Source organism: Alosa alosa, chromosome 4, assembly GCF_017589495.1.
Source record: "Alosa alosa isolate M-15738 ecotype Scorff River chromosome 4, AALO_Geno_1.1, whole genome shotgun sequence".
Classification (NCBI taxonomy): domain Eukaryota; kingdom Metazoa; phylum Chordata; class Actinopteri; order Clupeiformes; family Clupeidae; genus Alosa; species Alosa alosa.
Window position 1 is genome coordinate 5,287,308 of NC_063192.1, and position 21,501 is coordinate 5,308,808.

General features: G+C 43.3%; 2 protein-coding genes across 6 annotated transcripts in view; one reads left to right on the top strand and one right to left on the bottom strand.

The window, feature by feature from the left end:
• Positions 1-1,873: 1,873 nt before the first annotated feature.
• Positions 1,874-12,169, top strand: ddx23 (DEAD (Asp-Glu-Ala-Asp) box polypeptide 23). The gene is made up of 17 exons (XM_048242128.1): positions 1,874-1,980; positions 2,382-2,569; positions 2,768-2,896; positions 3,059-3,152; positions 3,298-3,363; positions 3,935-4,073; positions 5,465-5,598; positions 5,750-5,862; positions 6,164-6,307; positions 7,466-7,691; positions 8,059-8,204; positions 8,853-9,030; positions 9,339-9,581; positions 9,729-9,880; positions 10,206-10,314; positions 10,418-10,592; positions 11,291-12,169. Exons 2-17 carry the CDS (start codon positions 2,382-2,384, stop codon positions 11,512-11,514), a joined length of 2,460 nt encoding a protein of 819 aa, XP_048098085.1. The 5' UTR covers positions 1,874-1,980; the 3' UTR covers positions 11,515-12,169.
• Positions 12,170-15,566: 3,397 nt separating this feature from the next.
• The window catches only part of cacnb3a (calcium channel, voltage-dependent, beta 3a), a 31,328-nt gene continuing 25,393 nt past the window's right edge, over positions 15,567-21,501 (bottom strand). For 3 of the 5 annotated variants that reach the window (XM_048241557.1, XM_048241556.1, XM_048241559.1), the window contains one exon: positions 15,567-19,416. In XM_048241557.1, the coding sequence (XP_048097514.1) occupies positions 18,997-19,416 (420 nt within the window). In that variant the 3' untranslated portion in view covers positions 15,567-18,996. Of the gene's footprint in view, positions 19,417-20,845; positions 20,893-21,501 lie in introns of all 5 variants that reach the window. The other 2 variants (XM_048241561.1, XM_048241560.1) reach the window with 1 other exon arrangement.

Here is a 21,501-nt window from a genome sequence, read left to right on the forward strand (position 1 = left end):
TGGCGAGGTGGGGCCACAGGTTGGCACATTCCCGGGATGGACCTGCTGCGTCTTCATCCATTGTTTCATCCATGGTTTCGTCTCTTATCTAAATCTGACCATGGAGTTGACTGAAGGTGATTGCTGATAGGCTGTCCCAATCAGTGGCGCCTGCACAATCCAATCACGTTTGAGAGGGAAACAACAAATTGAGGGTTTCCGAGATTTTTCTTTTTTCCTTTTTTGTAGAAGAAGTAACGGGTACTCACATTTATGGATAAAAATGTAGTGGAGTAAAGAGTACAATATTTGCCTCTCAAATGTACTTGAGTAAAGTCATGAGTACTCCCCAAAAATGATACTCGAGTAAAGTACAGATCCCTCAAAATTGTACTCAAGTACTGTACTCAAGTAAATGTACTCCGTTACTGTCCGGCTCTGACAATGACCCCCATATATTTTATAACAAATCCAACAGTAAAGAATCAAACACACTCAAATACAGTATTAATCTCTAGACATACATAGTATGGTTATTATATAGCAGACATGTTGCACATACAGTAGCAACTTGCAACATTACAATATCAATACAATAAGACACTCAGAACTTACCAAGTGAGCTTCTGTCAGCTGAGAGGAATGAGGCTACAGGAAATGCTGTGGATTTTTGAGACAAAGCATAACGATACATAAAATTAATGACAGTCCAGTGTTATTTTATTCATTATTTTAGTGTTATTTTGAGTGTGAGTTTTGTTAAAAGACAGACATAGAGTGCTGAAAACTGTAGGCAACAGGGGGTCCTAACCTAAATCCAAGAATGAGACCAGACACAATCTGGGAGAGGCAAGTGTGGAATCCTGGATCTCTGGATTGAGATGGAGATGGATGACATACAAAAGCTTGCATAGCCTTGTCAACATTTTTCCATGTGTCCAAAACATTTTGTAGTGAGTATACCTATGAAGTTTTGTTTGGAGCACTACATCATGTGATATTGGTTGCAAAATCATAATGGTTCCCTTCTTTGATGTGTAATTTAAAAATGATTTGACGTCAAAGATCAAACATATTTTTGTCACCATAGATAGGCAATAATGTACAGTATGAACTAGTTGGATGCGGTTCATGGCCAACCACATCGCATCCGACTAGTTTATACTGCAGATTTCACATTTTTGAACATGTGGATATGGGAAAAGTGAAGGCTACATGTTTAGAGTAGAAGACCAGTCGAGCAAAGATAGATTAAAATGATGCAAGGATTTTGACGATGGGCCAAACTGTTCTCTAAACAGGCGAGCCGAAAACGTTATTATTGGGGGTGCTACAGCGCCCATACCACGTTTGGGTCTATGTGCCAATGGGGACAATAGGGGTTCAAGTCTGACCCGGGTCATGTCCCAATCCCACCCCATCTCTCTCTCTCACTTCACTGTCCTGTCAAATTAAAGGCATGAAAGCCCCCATTAAAAAAAAAACTTCATTATTACAGCACCACCTTGAGGTCAGTGTGTGTCAATTTATGCAAATGTATGGACCTTTTTTTCTTTATTTTTCTGTCCATTCTATCTTAACAGAATTATTAATAAATATACTATATTATATCATCTATATTAATAATAATCTTGACAAAGGTGAGAGTACCTACAGTTTCTCTCCTTGGACTCGTAAGTGCATACTGTGCAATATGGGTAAATAAAAGTAACTCCATTATATTTCTCAACCAGTTATGTTGTTTGTAAACTGATGAGTTAAGGCCACACTACAGAGAAGACCTGACCAGAGTGAGTGAACAGGCCCTGCTGGGGAAACCTATATATGTTGTGGGAGAAGTAGTTTTAAAACTAGATATGTGAATAGGATTGATAGCAGATTCATTCAGGTGAAGGACTACAACTCCCACTAGGCACTTTTCATTGAGGTCACGTGTTTTCCAAGATGGCGGCTGTGTAAGACGGTGGTGAATCGTATGCGTCTTGTTTTCAATCAGCAAAGGTGAGTTTTGTGCCAGATTATACTTATCATTAAAGACCGAATGGTAACTGTGTGCGTTCATAACGTATACGTCTAAACAAGGATTCCGAAATATTTGAATGCATATTGTTGTATTTAGCACAGTGTGACATCTTGCTAGCTCGCTAATCAATCAGCTAACTTCAGTGCGTGACCAATTCTTATGCAGACCATCTGAAAGAAATAGTCTACCAAAAGTAAACTTACTTTTCCTAAAGCAAATTCACTGTAGGATTAAATACCAGTGTTTGTTTGTACAAAACAGCATCTACACGCAATCAACTTCCATTTGAACAGTTCCTCTGTTGCTTAAGTTAAATCTGTAGGATGTTTTACTCTTTTTGTTTACGTCGGTCTGAGTAAACTCCGAACTGTTCGCACAGATGGGTGTAGAGCCTACAGACAAAAAGGAGGGGGAGGCTTCCACTTCCACTTCCACGACCAAAGACAGAGAGCGCAAAAAGAGCCGATCCAGAGAGAGGGATCGGAAAGGATCCCCAAGCAAGGAACGCAAGCGTCAACGTTCCCGCGAGCGGAAACGCTCTCGAACCCGCTCCAAATCTCCAGACAGGTAAATCGCACTATAGGTTTGTGTTTTCAAATAACAAGGTCCCTTGACATGCTACTAGCTTGCCTATTTTTGTAGAATCACGCAAATATGTTTCCAGGCTTGGCATGTAAATGATAAACATAAATTATGTTATATTTCTATTCTTAGTAATATCATTAGACACCAATGACTTATTTTCTGTTACCCTGACATGTCAAGAGACCGGCGACTGAAAGATAAAGACAGAGACAAGGAACGTGACAGAGACAAAGACAGAGACCGTAGCCGGAAGGATCGGGAAAGAGACAAGGATGGCCACCGTAGAGACCGCGACCGCAAGAGATCCAGGTGAGTAGGGGTGTGAAGACTGTTGTTTGACCCTTGTTGCTGGGGATTAGAATAATAAATGTTTGTCATGTCTGCTAGATCTTAAATACTGTCTGTTTCTCTTTCTCTCTCTCCCTCTTTCTCTCTCTCTCTCTCTCTGTATTTTTTAATGTATGTTGAAAGGAGCCTCTCACCAAAGTCAAGGGCCCGGATGAAAAGAGAGAGAGACCTGAAAAAGGAGGAGGATGAAGATGATGACAAGAAGAAGAAAGATAAGGTATGTAACTCCTTATGGTGTGTAACAGTGAAATTTAAGATTAATATACCATGATGTTCTAATTGTGTTCTTTTTCCATACCCTCTCACCCTCCCTCCATTTCTCTGTGTCCTTTTCCTCCTCTTCCCTTTATGTCCATTCCCAGGTGCAGCCCCTCTCTCTGGAGGAGCTCCTGGCTAAAAAGAAGGCAGAGGAGGAGGCTGAGGCCAAGGTGGGAGTCCTCACTTTTTTGCTCTGCTTTTTGCTCTCCTCAGTTCTTTTATCGTCATCTCTGTACACTTGCCTTAGGGCTGCTCGATTATGGCAAAAATCATAATCTTGATTATCGATTAATGATTATTCATGAGGGAGGCAGGAGCCCACACCCATGGGAGTGTGGAGTGCGGGGCTTAAAGAAGCAGCGTGAATCAGTATGCTGTATGAGTTGAAATTGTATCTATTTCCAAAAACCCTATTTCTTAATGGAATGTGGCAAAATAATAGTTTTTTTGTCGATTATACTATGTTTGTGATTGTTTGGAACCAAAATTGAGATTGAAATTCGATTAATTGCACAGCCCTAACTTGCCTGTGATTTATTTACAATATGAGCTGTCATAATGTGTTCTGCTGTATCTCTCTATCTCTGTCATCATTTGTTCTGCTGTATCTCTATCTCTGTCATAATGTGTTCTGCTGTATCTCTATCTCTGTCATAATGTGTTCTGCTGTATCTCTCTATCTCTGTCATCATTTGTTCTGCTGTATCTCTCCATCTCTGTCACTCCCCCCTTCCCCCGCAGCCCAAGTTTTTGTCTAAAGCGGAGCGCGAGGCTGAGGCTCTCAAACGCAGAGAACAGGAGACGGAGGAGCGACGCCGGATGGTGGATGAGGAGAGGAAGAAGAGGAGAGTGTTCCAGGACATCGGGAGGAAGATGCTTGGTAAACTAAACTGATCATTACTGATTTATAGATTATTTTTTTCACCAAAAAGCCCTTTGTCTTAGGGTTGGGCGATGTCCCCTAAATTGGCATTTGACGAAGTGTACAGTAAAACATCGTGATGGACGATGATATCGTCGGGGGGGGAGTGTAGTAAACACTACCATATGTCTGTACAGAAATACATTTAAAAAACACATACAAAAATATACTGTATATATTATATAGGCTATACGGCCTGATGAAAGTGGACAGCTAAGAGAGACATACTGACCAGGCTACCGAAGTTGTGTGGAAGATCTGAAAAATCGTTGTGAAAGACGGATAGACAATCAATCTGGACACTTGCATGTGCACCAATCAGCGGAATATTACACATTGCCAGCCTTCGCTGGGCCTAGCAAAAAAGCTACTTAAGACTACTATCTATTACAATCTTCAGTAGTACGCTATGCAGCATCCCACGTTATCAGGCGACCGTCTATGCTGACTATGAGGGCGGTGGGAAGTAAAAGTAAAGGGCTGCGATCGCGCAGTCCAGGCTATAGGATGGCGAAGTAAAAAAACTTTTATAAATAACGAATCCCGATTACCACTCCGCTGCTGTCTGGGACTTCTGCTAAATGCATGAAATACAAGCCTTACAGTGAAAGACGGATAGGCTACCTTCTGATCCTATACAGTAAATAACGAAAGAAATGGTTTATTTTAACACCGAGGAGAAGGACGCATTTGGCGCTCGCTGTAGCCTAGTAAAATTATTTGAGCGCTAGAATGTCCTAGTCGTAGCCTAACAATAATAATTCTATAGGACTTTTCTACATTAGGCTACCGGTACATATTTTGCGTCCAATGTAGGCTATAGGCCTGCGAGACATGTAGGCTACAAAAAGACAATTACACATTCATGTCACAGTCAGGAATTATTTGAATAAGACGGTAGACTAATACGTCTTTTATTTTACAAGACGGTAAACTAATACGTGACAACTGTTTGGCTGACAGCCTTTAAAGTAGTTTTTCATTATGTTTTAGCCTGTTCCACCAGGAATTAGTGACTGGCATGTGGGGGCGTGGCATCACGATGGTTGCTTCCCATTGTGATGCCTGTCAACCATCACGATGGACGATGATGGCGTCCATCGGCACAACCCTACTTTCTCTTGATGTGCATTTTTTAGTTTTGAATATATAATGCTGTATTTAATTATTATGTTTTGCTGTATCAATTTCAATTGTGTAAACAATATTGTGGCGAATAATTTATGCGGCTTTTTCAGTTTTGACAGCATTGTCAACACTGATTCACGGATTAGCTCAGAACATTGTAATAATAAAACTGCATGTGTCCCAGTTTCTCAACTTGCCATCCCTGCTTTGCCCTCATGTAGAGGACCCCATGGAGAGGGAGCGGAGAGAGAGGAGGGAGCGCATGGAGAGGGAGAGCAACGGAAACGATGAGGATGACGGCCGACAGAAGATCAGAGAGGAGAAGGACAAGGGCAAAGAGCTCCAGGCCATCAAGGCTAGTGAAAGACACACACACACACACACACACACACACACACAGCACAGCATAAACATGCACCTTAACTCAAAGCTATGTATTCCAAACGGTAAATGCTATATGAAGAATGCTATATGAAGAAAAGTTTCTTTTGCTTTGCCTATCTCAGGAGCGCTACTTGGGTGGCATTAAGAAGCGCCGTCGCACGCGGCACCTGAACGACAGGAAGTTTGTGTTTGAGTGGGACGCCTCAGAAGACACCTCAGTCGACTACAACCCCATGTGTGTATACGTATGAGTACACAAATGAACCATCATTACTATAACCTTATAATTTTACTATCCCACTGCAGCATTGTTTACCATTGCACTTTTGCTTACTTAAGGAGTTGGCCCTTTAACGGCCTTTGCTTTATATGTACAGAGCTAACCACAAGTCCATTTAAAAGCTTATCTTAATTATCTTAAGCTTACATTCTGCCCAATTACAAACTACTCTACCCATTCACATCAGGTACACTGATGATGCTGATAAACATTACTGACCTGAGAGTTTCTAAGTGTCCCCTATTCTGTTTCACAGATATAAAGACAAGCACCATGTCCAGCTGTATGGACGTGGCTTCATCGCTGGAATTGACCTCAAACAGCAGAAGAGGGACCAGTCCCATTTCTATGGAGACCTGATGGAGAAGAGGCGAACGCTGGAGGAGAAGGAGCAGGAAGAGTAAGTGCACACACACACATATATATATATATACATACATACATACATACATACATACATACATACATACATATATATATATATATATATATATATATATATATATATATATATATATATATATATATATATATATACATACATACATACATACACACATACACACATACACACATACATACATACACGTACACATACACTTACATGGGTATATGATCACTTCTAAAACTGATAGTTCCGGTCCTTGATTGTGATTGGCTGAATCGCGTTCGATGCCGTGGTAAAATCCAGCACAAACATACACCTTGACCACATTCCGTTCTATATTACTGCGCTACTATAACTTGATACAAAAGTTAAAGTAGCTGTGTTTCGATGTTGCTTGGCAACCATTCAGATAGAGGAAATATATTTCTTGGCGGAAAAATGATTATGAATAAAACGTTACATTTCTCGTTGCTTTGCCTTTACTTTATGAAACTTTGCAAAGGTATTTATAGCAACAGTTTTAGAAAAGCAATAAGCCCCAAGAGGCCGTAGGTTACGCTGATTCTACAACAGCTAAGGGGTGTTGTTAGGCACGACGCGCTATGTAAGCATGTACAAACACACACAGTCATGTATACATACAAATATACACACTGTAGACAAAGATACTGGTTCGGATTACTATGGAATATGTTCCAGCGTGTTTTTAAATTCACATGCACATAATATGTGTTCCAGTGTTCTTTAAAGGCAAACTATGCAGGTTTTTTATCTTAATATGCTAGTTTTTAAGCTTAATTTCCCTTCATTTAACAGCTTCAGAGTAATTGGAATGGTTATATGACTTTTTTCGGGTTGAATGGTGGCCGTCTCGCTTCCCCCTAGCACCTGTGAGCGGAAAAAACACCCTTGCAACTGTGGGCCGGCGGGCCGACGGTCTCAGTGTCAGGAATTATAACGAGTGTAACGAATTGCTTTACTGCATTCAAATACACATACACGCCAGGCACCAGCTAGAACAAGGTAGCGATGGAGTTTCTTAGACATCCGTCATGACAGAGCCAGCGAAAAAGAAGCAAAAACCGAGAAAACAGTAGCAGAAATTGCCAATACTGCATAGTTTACCTTAGTTCACGTGCGCCTAATATCCATCACCCGTGTCTCTCGCAGGCGCTTTTTGAAGAAGATGCGCAAGAAGGAGGCCAAGCAGCGCTGGGACGACCGGCACTGGTCGCAGAAGAAGCTGGAAGAGATGACGGACAGGGACTGGCGAATCTTCCGCGAGGACTACAGCATCACCACCAAGGGAGGCAAGATCCCCAACCCTATCCGCAACTGGAAGGAGTACACGCTGCCACCCCACATCCTGGAGGTCATCGACAAGTGTGGCTACAAGGTCAGCACACAAACGCGTTAATTCACTTGGTCATGGGTATTTCTTTTTCGCCATTAGTAGTTACACCAATTTCATTTCAATTAAATTTCAATGTATTGTTATTTAGAGTGCAGCATCGCCAACAACGCAATTCAAAAATAAATAATCAGTTAATGAATAAATAACAAGATGAAAAGCAGAAAGTAAAGGTACTAACAATTAAGCAATAAACAATAAAACAATAGGCTAAAACAACAACCATCAATCAGGATCCAGATTTGCTTTTTTGTATTTCAGTCAGTCAGTTGTCAGTCAGGGTGTGTTGATGGAGTGGTGCTGTTGCAGCTGCAAATTGTTACTTTAATGTCCGTTTCTCCTTTCAACTCAGGATCCTACGCCCATCCAGAGACAGGCCATTCCTATTGGCTTACAGAACAGAGACATCATCGGTGTGGCTGAGACTGGTAGCGGTAAAACGGCTGCCTTCCTCATCCCGCTATTGGTCTGGATTACCACACTGCCCAAGATTGACAGGTGAGGAAAAAATAAATCTTAACCACAAGGCACCACAGGCAGGAGGGTGAAGAGGTGCCATCTTTAATCACAATCAGAGATGAAAATCACAACTGGGGACATGTTACCATCAACAAAGTTGCAGCAGCAATTCCAAAGTTCTCTGGGGCGAGGCCCAGCCTTATACAGGTTCAATTACATTGTTTCCAGACAAAAGCATTACATACAGACATATGACAAAACCCATGACTGTCATGCTGTAGTTTTAGCAGAGACAATAGACAACTCAAGCAAAATACCACATATGCACCTTTCCTGCTGTTGGAGGCCACATCACATGATTTCTCTGCAGAAGCATAGGCGATGCAGATCACATAGTCACTTGTCTGCCTCAGGGGATTCCTGCACTATTCTAATGGCTGTGGCATGATCTTTATTAGAGAGCTATTCATGGAGAGGGCAAGTTAACCTCCAGTTACAAGTCTGAAGCGCTAACCAATAGGCCACGGCTGCCCCAATCTTGGATGATTCCTTGGTTGCTCCCAGATTAAGGCAGCAGTGAGAATAATGAAACCTAATGGTGTAGCCCGACCTGGTCACAGTTTCCAGAGGAGGAGGAGTCCAGCTGTTGGTCAGATCTTAAACTTGTACTGCTTGTGTTCTCTGTAGAATTGAGGATTCTGACCAGGGCCCGTACGCTGTGATTCTGGCTCCGACTCGTGAGTTGGCCCAGCAGATTGAAGAAGAGACCCTTAAGTTTGGCAAGCCCCTCGGCATCCGCACGGTGGCCGTGATTGGTGGTATCTCCCGAGAGGACCAGGGCTTCCGCCTCAGGATGGGTTGCGAGGTCAGACATCAGGACTCTCACACACACACACACACACAAACACACACACAAACAAACAGACAGACCCAAAGATCTTCAACCCATACCAATGAATTCTATTCTAAAATAATTAAGAATTATTGACTGGGAGGTTTAAACTTGATTTGGGTAATGTGACACAAGAATTCAATTTTACTGTAATTAATTATTGCAGTAACTTCTATATTATATTATTTTGTACACATTCATTAACAATCGTTAAATGACAACTTCATAATCACAATCTCATTGTCCTGTCTTCTCATCTGATCCTCATAATCTGTTCATAGATTGTGATCGCCACTCCCGGTCGTCTGATCGACGTGCTGGAGAACCGCTACCTTGTGCTTGGACGCTGCACGTACGTCGTCCTGGATGAGGCCGACAGGATGATTGACATGGGTTTCGAGCCCGACGTGCAGAAGATTCTGGAATACATCCCAGTGACCAATCAAAAGCCAGACACAGACGAGGCAGAGGACCCCGAGAAAATGATGATGAACTTCGAGTCTGGCAAACACAAATACAGACAGGTGGGACAGACACTCTGAAACAAAACTTAAGGTTGCGCTAAACAAGATTTTCAGATTTTTGATCTATTTTATTTATTTTTATAAATAACCTTTTGTGTTTATGTTTGTAAATAACCCTCCTCACCCCTCCCTGCTCGGTGTTCCCAGACGGTCATGTTCACAGCCACTATGCCCGCGGCTGTGGAGCGCTTGGCCAGGAGCTACCTGCGGCGCCCCGCAGTGGTCTACATCGGTTCTGCAGGCAAACCGCACGAGAGAGTGGAGCAGAAGGTCCTGCTCATGTCCGAGCCCGAAAAGAGGTCAGGGAGTCACACACACACACACACACACACACACACACACACACACACACACACAGTGAGTAACTTAATGGAACAGATGAAGCCTTAGGGGCCGTTTTCCAGAAACATTTCTTGTAGCTGGTATGGTTCTTGGTGCACAACAGTGCCACAGAAGCTCTTTTGTGCTTTGCTCCTGATTTAGCATGACCTGCTCCTATAAACTGTTACAGTATTTGGTAAACTGTGCCTACTGACTACAGCGCCCGCTCTCTCAAACACATCAGAATGACACAGGAGTCTGTGACTAACTCCCTTTCAACTCTTCCTTCGTCTCGGTTTATAGGAAGAAGCTTCTGGAAGTTCTTTCTCGTGGTTTCGAGCCTCCCATCATCATCTTCGTCAACCAGAAGAAGGGTTGCGACGTGCTGGCCAAGTCTCTGGAGAAGATGGGGGTAGGATGCGACCCAAAGCACTTCAGACACATCGGTCATTTTCTCCTTGACAGACAGGGGGCAGTAGCTGACCAGTGTTTCTCTCTCTCCTCTTCCCCCGCAGTACAATGCTTGCACGCTCCACGGTGGCAAGGGCCAGGAACAGAGAGAGTTTGCCCTCTCCAACCTCAAAGCCGGCGCCAAGGACATCCTGGTGGCCACAGACGTGGCCGGCAGAGGTATCGACATCCAGGACGTCTCCATGGTGCTCAACTACGACATGGCCAAGAACATCGAGGGTAAGAGCCGACTCGGACACGCCTCTGACTTCACCTCCGTTTCCATAGCGTCTCTGGGGCCCGTGGCCCCATCACTTCCTGTTTTTCCTTCGATCGCGCCTCTAATGGCGACGTATAGATTCAATAGAACAATGGGACCATTAGCGCTATCTAAACACGGCATCCTATATGGTAAAGGATTTAGCAAATGCAAAAGGATGTTGTACCCAGCACGCTACTGGGCCTCTATAGACTTTTATTGTGGGAATATTACTGGCTTGTATTGTGTATTGGGTGGCCAGGAGATTGTTGAAACCTAATGGTGTTGATTGTGAAATATTGTTGGAAATCATCTGGATATGTGCGTTAGTGGCTGTATTCAATCTCAGCTTGTGTTATTATAAGACATGCAGTCCTTCATTATTACCTAAATAATTTTTTTGTCATATTCAGCTTATTTCTCCTCACCTATAGCCGTTTGGATACACTCCTGGTTCAGTAAATGAAATCAAAGAAAATAGCTTTGAGGGTAATGCACTATTCTAGCCAGGAGGCCTTGAAGGGTTGTACTTAAATAGCTGAGTCCACATATAAATATTTTGCCAGGATTGAAGACTGACCATTGACTTAAAGTAACTAAAATTGACAGAATTGGACACATGAATTGGACCTCTCTCTTCACACACACACTTACGTATGCTTTGATCTCCCCATCACAGACTACATCCATCGTATTGGCCGAACGGGTCGTGCCGGCAAGAGCGGAGTAGCCATGACCTTCCTGACCAAGGAGGACGCGTCGGTGTTCTACGACCTGAAGCAGGCCATCCTGGAGAGCCCGGTGTCCACCTGTCCTCCAGAGCTGACCAACCACCCGGAGGCGCAGCACAAGCCTGGCACCATCCTCACCAAGAAGAGGCGCGAGGAGACCATCTTTGCCTGAGGGGGCCGGACTCGCCAGCCACACCCCCCGCTGGGGAGGGTCTGCGACAGAGGGAGGCCATGGGTGTCGGCCATTTTGTTCTGGGATTTACTCTGTCACTTTGTATTGCGTTATCGGTCATCTCTTACCTGGTCCATCTATCGTCTGTCATTTCTTGTCCCTCACTCTCTCTCTGTCTCTCATCCCTATTTCTGGTTGTTATCATCCATTCACGGCTGTTTTCTCTATCTGACTGTAAACCCCAGATCCCTCTCTGTGTTGCTGAAGCTGGCCACCTGCCCTTTGCTGGGTCAACAGTAAAGGGACCATGAAGTTGTATAGCCGTGTGTGTGTGTGTGTAAGAGAGGAACTGCACAACCTGCGGTGCTTGGATTAGTGACGGGTACATTTTGAGCTCGAAGGTGACTCAAGGGTCAGCCCTCCTTCACCCGATCTTTTTTGTTTTTGTTTTTTAGTGTTTTTTTTTTCTGACTGATATCAGTTTACCAATCTCCCTGTTTTAAATTGTTAAGAGACCAATTCAGTGAGTAGACTGTAATCTACCAGCAAGATCCCAATTCAGCTGTGCTTTTTTTTTAGACAAGTGAGTATTTCTGCTATAGGTTGCAACATTACATTGTATTTGTGACTTTTAATAAACCCAAATTTGGCTGAACTGTGATGTTTGACTTGGATTTTTAGTGTTACTGTGAAAATCATGTCCCATATCCATGCAATGTTTATTAACCTGTGAATGTTGGCTGAGATAGTGGTAGTATCTATCACTGAGCTCAGACCTGCTTCGCCTGGACAGGTAATGATGCGTGCTTGTGAACACGACCTCTGGAACTCCACCAGACTTTATGTACTGTTAAATTGTTACTGGTACACCCATAAACACAAGCCCAACCAAGATGTCTTTTACTGGAGTCTTGATTTTCAAAACATTGAAGATCTGAGAAACTGGCCACCAAACCTGAAATGGGTGTCGTGTCCTCTTATCCAAGTAATGAGACTGCATGGTAAACACGGCTTCTGTATGTGATTTAAAGGTGCAGTAAGGAAAGCCTTATAAAACTAACTTTCTGCCATATTTTCTGAAACTGACCCTATGTTCAAGTGCATATAGACCGCAAAAGAAAGCTCACGAGAGTTCAGGTGCACACGCTCTACCATGCACAGCTCTCTCGGGGGAGACCGTTTTGTGAAGAGGGACTGTGAGAAGTTGTCGATGTTCAAATTTTTTGGCTAAGTCCTGGATCTTCGCAGTCCTGCCTACGGCACCTTTAAGAGGTTCTTGCTTACTCCACTGTCTTTCCAATGTGCTATAGAACATCATTAACAGGCAATACTGCCCTGGCTTTACAAGTTTTACAGATTTAGAAGTGGAAATGTTTAGCTGTTGACAACAGAACCCAGCAGAGTAGCAAAAGTGACTTGTTTTGTTCTACTTTAGTTATTCATTGCCACAAAATACCCAGACACCCAGATAAAACAACAACAGCACAGGATGGTTAAAAGTACATAAAATGTTATGTTTATTATAACTGATAGCATTTTCTTCCTTTTTTTATTGAAATAGAAAGCATTCTATACAGCATCAGGCAGGAAATCTTTTTATTACATTTCAAAGTTTTTTATGTTTATTGATTTTTTTTTTCTTTACATTTTTTCTTTAAACTCTTCTCAGAAAGTCAGGGCAGGGCGTGAGGCATCACGCATATAGAGACCATGGGAGTCCTGTGAAGTCGGGGGCTATAATCAGTGCACTTATTGCATTGAAAGCAGACATTAAAAAAAAAATAGTGCAATATCTTTTCTTTTCTACCTACACAATGGAGGAAGTCTTGATGTTCTAAGGCGTTATATTTCAATGTTCGTATTGCATACAGAATAGAAGACAAGGAAGTCACTAAATCATAAAGGTTGTAAAAATTGTGCTTCTCATACCCAAAATAACCCTTGATGTTTTGTTGTAGTTAATTTATATTTTAAATTATTATATTGGTCCGCTTGAAAAAACATTCTGCCGAAACATGGGAAGAACTAGCTTATAATCTACGAGGACATGCAAATTGCCTTCTGAGTTCACAGAAGAAAGAAAACAAAATAAAACAAACGTAAAAATTAAATCTTCCAAAACATCAATGTTCTATGCGAGGAGAGACCCACCGTTGTTTTTCAGGTTGATAGGGAAAGGGCACTCAGTGTCCTCACACAATGCCTGAGGTTGGCCTCACAATCAAATTCTGACATGAGGGTTTCCCAACTGCCCCTCCTGGACACATTCCCCCTTTTCAGATGAGATAACCTGTCCCCTCTGGCTACATTGGGCTTTGTTTTTTTGACATTTTTTTTTATCTCTCTTGCTATCTCTATTTCGCTATCTCTCTCTCTTTTTACAAACTCAGTGCATTGTCAAATCAAGCAGCCCTACACAATTCAGTGCACTCCTTTAATCCCCTAATGGTCAGTACTGTATAAAACTAGATTGATGAGTGAAATGTCCTATATAATATAATACTACTTAAATTACAAGAAGAGGAGGAAGAAGAAGAATCGATGCATTACTTAAGTACTGCAGAACTAGAAATAAACAATCAGATCTCATGCAACACTTGCATAGATTTTTTTCTCTATTTTTTTTTTCAGTCATGCTGCGCTTTTTTTTTCTCCAAAACAATGACAGAACAATAGATAACGAGATCAGTGAGACAGTGGGATAGACCATACAGCCTCAGTACACACATAACAGAGATCTTAACTGAGTTGAGGATTGTTGTGGACGATGTGCTCGAAGAACTGGTAAAGGTGCAGGTTACTGGTCCAGTTTAGAGAGAGATCCATTCAATTAGTTTAGGTGTGTTTAAAGGCTGTTAGGTGTTGGCCAAATCCTGATGCTGAGTTTGCAATTGTAAGATTAGTGCACTGGCTAATGTTGTAAACATGCAAGCAGCTAATCTCGAACGGATCAGTGTTTCGTTTTTTTCCCCCACAGGTGGAAACTGGGACTACAGCAGATTGGCTCACTGAGAAGATTTGTCTCATGAGTGGAACATTCTGTGGGTCACTGCTTCTCTAAATACAACTTCATTAATCCTGTTGAATTGCCTGAGGCAGAGAGAAATGGAAAAAAAAGGACTTGTAATTCAAAACACCACATGGACGGATGAGGGTGTAGAACCAAAAATGGCCACTAGAGGTCTGTCTGTTCATTTACATGCTTCTCAGTGTGTCTGTGCAATGATGATGCAGTGTTTTCATGACGAGGATACAGACCAGATTTGTTGATTCAATCTGCCTCTGAATAACATGGTCAAGGAATACAGATCAACTACATTAGTGGTCATCTTCTTCCAGTCTGCTTTTCAGTTATCTCAATTTGAAGTCCTACTACCCTGAGAAAAGCAATGGTTTTAGAGGGATTGCTACACATTACTGTAAAGACCAGTAGATGAACAGACAGGAGAGTGAAGAGAAGAGTAAAATAACTAAGCAAGCTTTGAAAACAAAAACAACTCGTTATATGTTAAATTAACAAAGGCATGAAATGAAAGAAACAGACTCCCCTTGGTTGTCTATGGTGCATGTATGTGCATTTCTTGAATTTCCCCTTGGGGATCAATAAAGTATCTATCTATCTATCTATCTATCTATGTTTGGAATGTGTAGTGTGCATGTTTTAGGTAGATGTGTGTGTTTCACAGTCAACAGCATTATACACAAACTTCAAACATGGTCAAGGAGGACAATCATTTGAAATACACCCAAACATATGGAAAACAAAAGGGAATGGAGACTGGAGGTGTTAAAGGTTGTATCAGCGATTTCAGGCCCAAAAAAGGCCCAAACATAAATGATCACATCCATCTAATCTTTCCTAATGAACCGCTAGCTGTCTGCCCCATAAGCAGGCCGTCAAAAAAACGCGTCTCTGCCTAAGCTCGGCCTAGGCTCCGAGATCTGTACACAAAAACAATTGCTACCAACAAGGATTGGCAACCCCCCCATTAAAAGCCAAAATAAAGTGTTTCAACCAATAACCGATGAGATGCGCGTTTAGGAGAGTTTTAATTGCACGGGAGGGAGTAGCGAGCTAGCGCTCTGTTTTGTTTGAACATCAACAGAAGTGACGTATCTCCGCTATCGCTGATACAACCTTTAAGGCATGCAAGAGTACATTCTCTCCTTCTCAGGTCTGTACTGAGCATGCAGATATGTATGGAGTAAGAAGCACACGTTAAGTGATAATGTGTGTGTGTGTGTCTGTGTGTGTTTGGGGGGGATTGATTAACAATGAGCAGAAGCAGATTGTGTTTGCGTGCGTGCGTGTGTGTATGGAGGCAAACCTAGTCATCTAGGTGTCTGTTTGGAGAGGAGATGTGACCAAGACGGGGGAGGGGCTTTGACCTTTCACCTTTCACCTCATATGTGGGTCATGCTAAGCCTGACCTGAGTGGACCCTGTCTCTGCCTATTCACCACAATGACTGTAGATAACCTGGACAGCATGGCGTCATGCATTCACGTCCTGAAGAAAAGAGGCCAAAATTGGTTGGCCTTATTGGTAAAACTGGAGCGTGTCTACGTGGCCAGTGCTTTTTGGAACCAGAGCATGCGTAGTAAAATGTAAATTGGCCAGATCCGCCCAGAATTAACCATATTTTTTTAGTTCCTTCTGAATGGCTTAATTTTTGACTGTCCATTGTTTTGTACGGTCATTGGTTTACCCAGGTCCACTGGATAGATGAAGTGGCAAGTACATATTGATACTTGTGGTAGTGTACTGGGGCTTTATGTGTCTACCCATAGAACATTCAACATCCCAACATCCCAGTGTCCTCTGATCTGAGGGCTTGTTTTAGTGTACTGGGGCTTTATGTGTCTACCCATAGAACATTCAACATCCCAGCTTCCTCTGATCTGAGGGCTTTTGTTAGATCCTCGTAAAAGTATGACCTCAGGTACTGTATAAACAATCCTGGCTGTGTAAACATAGCAATATTTTCCTCAAAAAACAAAACTAAACAAAAAAACAAGGTACAATTGCATACAGACAAAAAAGTGAAACAAAGGACTAAATAGTTATATTTATCATTATCAGATGACCATTCAATATTTACACAATATTTTGGATGCATCTCTACTGTCCCTTGGTAGGTAAAAAGTAGCCAGTTCTACCCTATTTTTTTTTTTTTTAAGTTCCTGTTCCCATCTTATTGTGCAAATATATTTCTAAATAATCAAATATGTTACACATGCAATGGAAAGATACAGAAAAATATCTTGGGAGGGGGTTTTAAGGCCAAGTAAACGATTTGCCCTACACTGGATCGCCCTAAGCCTGAGGAAGCTATAGGCATTTGCTTGTGTGAACAGTATGCTGTGATACTAACTCATCTGCTTACCTTTTTAAAGGAGAACCTGTTTGTTTAAATGCATGGTACAGTCACAAAACAAGCAGCCCTATCAACGTGTGTGAATTTGGAAATCGGGCAGCCATGAATCTTAGTGTACATTTAGCTACTGTAATTGAAAAAAAAATGCTTTTTACTGAACTTTGACCCCTGATCCGCAGTGACCTCATCCTCATGATGAGCAGTCCCACAATGCAGCATCTCCATGAGAGAATGAGGGGAGGAGTCCAGGAAGGAAGCTCACTGTCAATGCCGACTACAAGTGTTGCTATTCTACCTCGACGATCTGCTCATTTTCACTGTAAATCCTCAAAAGATGTAAGCATTCTCCATATCAGCCACTAACTAATCTCACAAGTCAACTATGGTCTGGTCTCTAATGCCTGTGCACCCAACTCTTGCTTGTCATACAGGAACCCCATCAAGAACAACCTCAGGAAGACACACTTCCTGCTAAGATGGGAACCAAGTCATTGGGGGCAAAGGGTAGACTCCACCAGCTACTTCAGAGAGCGCTGACCTGAACGACATAGACACACTCACAGTCACAAGCATGCACGCCCAAGCCCTGTGTGCAGCTGTGGTGACTGAACGGGCTCCATTTTGTTTTGCATGCGCATCCTTGTCAAGTGCTAGAGCACGTTCTGAGCCTGAGACAACAGTGACCTACATAAGACTCTATGTGGTGTCATTCATCATAGATAAGCAATGCAAATGAGCGTGACACGCAACCCCACACGGGAGGAGAGAGAGAAGACGAGACAGTGATGGATGCAAAAAAGGAAGACAGGACAGGCCTCAGCCTTTCTGTAACAATCCTGGAGAAAAAAGGACAAAGTGCAAACATCCATGCGTTCATCCCTCCCGCCAGCGGACGGCACTGCAACAACTACAAATCAACCTGTTAGCCCCGTGACGTTCAGCTACATTAAACTCCCCCAGCCACCCTGCACTAAAAACCCTTTTCCCCTGACAAACAAAGGGAAATATTACTTGCGAACGTGCCTCAAGTCCTTACCAGGACACCAAGAATATCATGCTACATTTTGGGAACGACTGGAGGGTGCTCTGTGTTTAGACAATCGGCTGGTCCACAATACTCTCTGTGTCGGCTGTATAGGAGCAGGCTGTACATTGTGTACACACACCCAAAATAGGACTCCTCTGAGGTTTTGGACTTTGGTGTTCTAACAACAGAATCAATTTTTGTCCAGTAACACATTTTATTTTACTGACCTAAACTCCTTTAGCCCAGAACTGAGACAAAGATATATAGTGCTACACATCTACCTGTGCTCCCCCCATGCATCTGGGAAAAAAGTGCTTCTTTTCTCTTCGCTTACACACTCACACACTGATTTGGCTCATTCAGCTACCAGTTACTGTAAAGCCTCATTTATGCTCAACAAGTACAGATATGAATACAGAAGCCTTTAGTCCACACGCAACATTCATTTAATCTGTTTTTGCACATTTTCCAAAAGCTTGAAACTGATATGGATGAAATGGAGCAAGCGTTTGAAAAAGATTCATCTATTTTTTTCACACGGAAAGGGAGCATAAATCAGGCCTAAGTCAACATATTTCCAATGTAACCGAGTGAGGTTGCAAACGTGCTGTGATGGAAGTGCTGGATCTGACCTATAGTGGAAGTAGTAATGCATGTTATCGACCTGTTGCCCACTTTTGTACTGATTCAAAAGCCACAAATAACAAGCAACAAATGCGGGCTCCTCCTTCTCTCACAGGCAGTGTCGGTGCTGCACCTGAGTGCCAGCACAGCCGAGAGACTCACAGAGACAGAGAGAGAGAGAGACAGAGAGAGTGGCCGCCCGTTCCAGGCAGGCCAAAGGTGACCGGAGCTTGCAGGCTGCAGATGGTGTGCATGCTGGGAAGCTCTCCCTCTCTCTCTCATTTTCTCTAGCATACACACACTCACACACCTACACACTCACACACACACACACACACACACACACACACACACAACACACATTTCACACACAAACACATTCACACACAAACACACCGGTCTGTCGCACCCATCTCCCCCCCTCGTCCCCTCCTCCTCTCCTCGGTCTGCTGTCTCAGTAGTTGTCCCTGGGCCAGGGCCGTGCCCGCTGGCGGTGGTGGCGCTGGTTGGCTCCCTCCTGGCTCTCCCCTCTCTGCAGCAGTCTGTCCTGCGACTCGTGCCCGTTGGCGCTGTGCACAGCCCCGGGGTGACTGCGTTGCGGCGGATACATGTCCCGGTACGTGTGGGAGTGGCGGGGGGGCTCATATTCCTCTTCCTCCTCTTCTTCCTCCTCGTCTTCCTCCTCCTCCTCCTCCTCCTCCTCTTCTTCCTCCTCACATTCCTGGGGGCGCAGGCAGCGGGAGCCCCTTTCTCTCCGACCGCGGGACAAGGAGTCACTGGCCTCGTCGGAGGGCATGAGGCTGTCCTGCTCCCCCTGGTCCTCCTCGTCTGCCCCCCCGGCACCCCCCACCGGCAGCAGCTGCTGGTTCTGGTTCTGGAAGGAGGGGGGGGGGGGGGTTGAGCAGAAGAAAGGAGGAAAGATGAGATAAGAAGAAAAGAGGAAAGGACAGGGTATGAGAAAAGATGAGATATTAAAGGAGGAGGGGAGAGAGGAGAGTGCAGAGAAGAGATGGAGAGAGGAGAAAAGAGGAGGAGCAAAGAGAAAGAGAGAGAGAGACACAGATGGAAAGGAGAGAGGAGGAAAGCACAGGAGGAGAGAAGAGGTGAAAGAAGGAGAAGAAAAGAGGAGACGGAGGAGGGAGAGATGAAGAGCCAAGAGGATGGGAGGAGAAAGAGGAGGACAAAGATGGAGAGAGAAGCAAGAGGAAGAAGGAAGAGGGGAAAAGGAGGAAAAGAGGATAGTGAGGAAAGGGCAAGGAGGAGAAGATTGAAGGGGACAAGACACAAAAGAGGAAGAGAAGAGAGGAGGAGAGAAAAGGGGCAACCAAAATAAGAACTCTTCAGAATCCAGGGCAACTCGCTCAACTGGTGCTTTTTCACTCCAAAGAAAAATGTCTGTGCCACTGCAAGTCAGGACTCTAGGTGTCAGAAGACAAATCCAGAGACAAATGACACAAAAAATGCCACAAATGACAGTAGAACATTTAACATGGTGGTTAGTTTGACGTTAGAGGGCAGAGGGTCCACATGATCTGTTAGCAGGTCATGGACTACCTACTATGTACATTTGTTGAATATAAATGTGTATAAAGAAAAGAAAAGAAAGGGCTCATTTTCCTCTGGAGCAAAAGACAATAAATCAGCGTACTCCATGCGTTCTCTTTTTATCAGCTTTGTGCTTTCCAGAGACCTCAATGAGGGTGTTGCATTCAAGGGGAAATTAGAAAGGTATCACATTCACAAAGCACAAAAATCTCCTGTTCCACACGTTAACTACTACTTGCTGCTAACCAATTGTTAAACAATGTATACTAAGACTTCTTTGAAAATAGACTATATACAATCTCTGCTATATATACATATATCACACATATGTATATATATGTACATATATATATATGATGTCTGCTTTGTGAATTTTCTCTCATGCTGGCTCCGAAGACCTGGCGCTGGTACAGGGCACCACCTGGGCGCAGACGTGATGCAGTCAGCCCAGGTCAGGTCAGGCCAGGTGGCATGAGGGGGGGGGGGGGTGGGGTGGGGGTGGGGGTGCACTTTAGTGCTGGTGCCAGTGCCAGACCCCATTTTAGGTGGGGTTTCATCACTTGATGGAGTTAGAAGGAATTAAGCTGCAAGGCAATTGATCTTATTCCATCTTGTTCCATCTAGTTTTACGTATGAGTGTGTGTGTGTGTGTGTGTGTGTGTGTGTGTGTGTGTGTGTGAGGTTAAGGTTAGGAAGCGCTGAAGGTGGGGTTGAAGGGGGGGGGGGGGGATGCAAACTGCACAGTCCCTCTTACTCACCCCGTTTTGGTAAGCGATCATTCAATTAATTCCTGTGTTTCAGAGAACTGCAAAGACGCAACGCAAGCAATGAGTGAGACAAAGCTGAGCGAGAGAGAGACACAGTTACAAGACGCCAACACTAGATGGTGCTATAAACACGGAACAAGTCAGAGAGCGGATGTACTGGGGCGAGGAGAGGAGGGAGGGAGGGAGGGAGAGGATAAAAGACAGGGAAAAGGGGACACAAGATACACACATACATACACACAAGCACACAGCACAGTACCATCTTCACAAATGAAACAGCAGGGAAAGTTGAGTTTTAGATACAGTACATGACAAAACAAGGGACACAAAATACTTCTCCTGAAAGACAAGCAGGTGTGGTAAAAATGGCTAATTAGAGATGAGAGGAAGCTCATTTCAGCTCTTTTTCTGTGTGTATCTACCTGCTCCAAGCATATACTTGATTTGTTCTATAAATATTGGCATTTCAAATACAATAATAACTACTTCTTATCTTTCAATTTTCATATGAGAGATAAAAGGAGGTAATTATGTTAAGACCAACATCTCGGTCAAATATCTATGAGCTAGTTGTTTGTACATTTCTTTATTTCCATGCAGTGTCATGGAAAGATCTCCAGCCTTAAATAATGGGGGGCATTATGTTG

Bases quoted from the DNA above. Each gene is read 5' to 3' on its own strand.
- ddx23 (XM_048242128.1), top strand. From the start codon at position 2,382: ATGGGTGTAGAGCCTACAGACAAAAAGGAGGGGGAGGCTTCCACTTCC. The intron at 4,074-5,464 runs GTAAACTAAACT...GCCCTCATGTAG, and splicing joins CATCGGGAGGAAGATGCTTG to AGGACCCCATGGAGAGGGAG. The intron at 9,582-9,728 runs GTGGGACAGACA...CGGTGTTCCCAG, and splicing joins GCAAACACAAATACAGACAG to ACGGTCATGTTCACAGCCAC.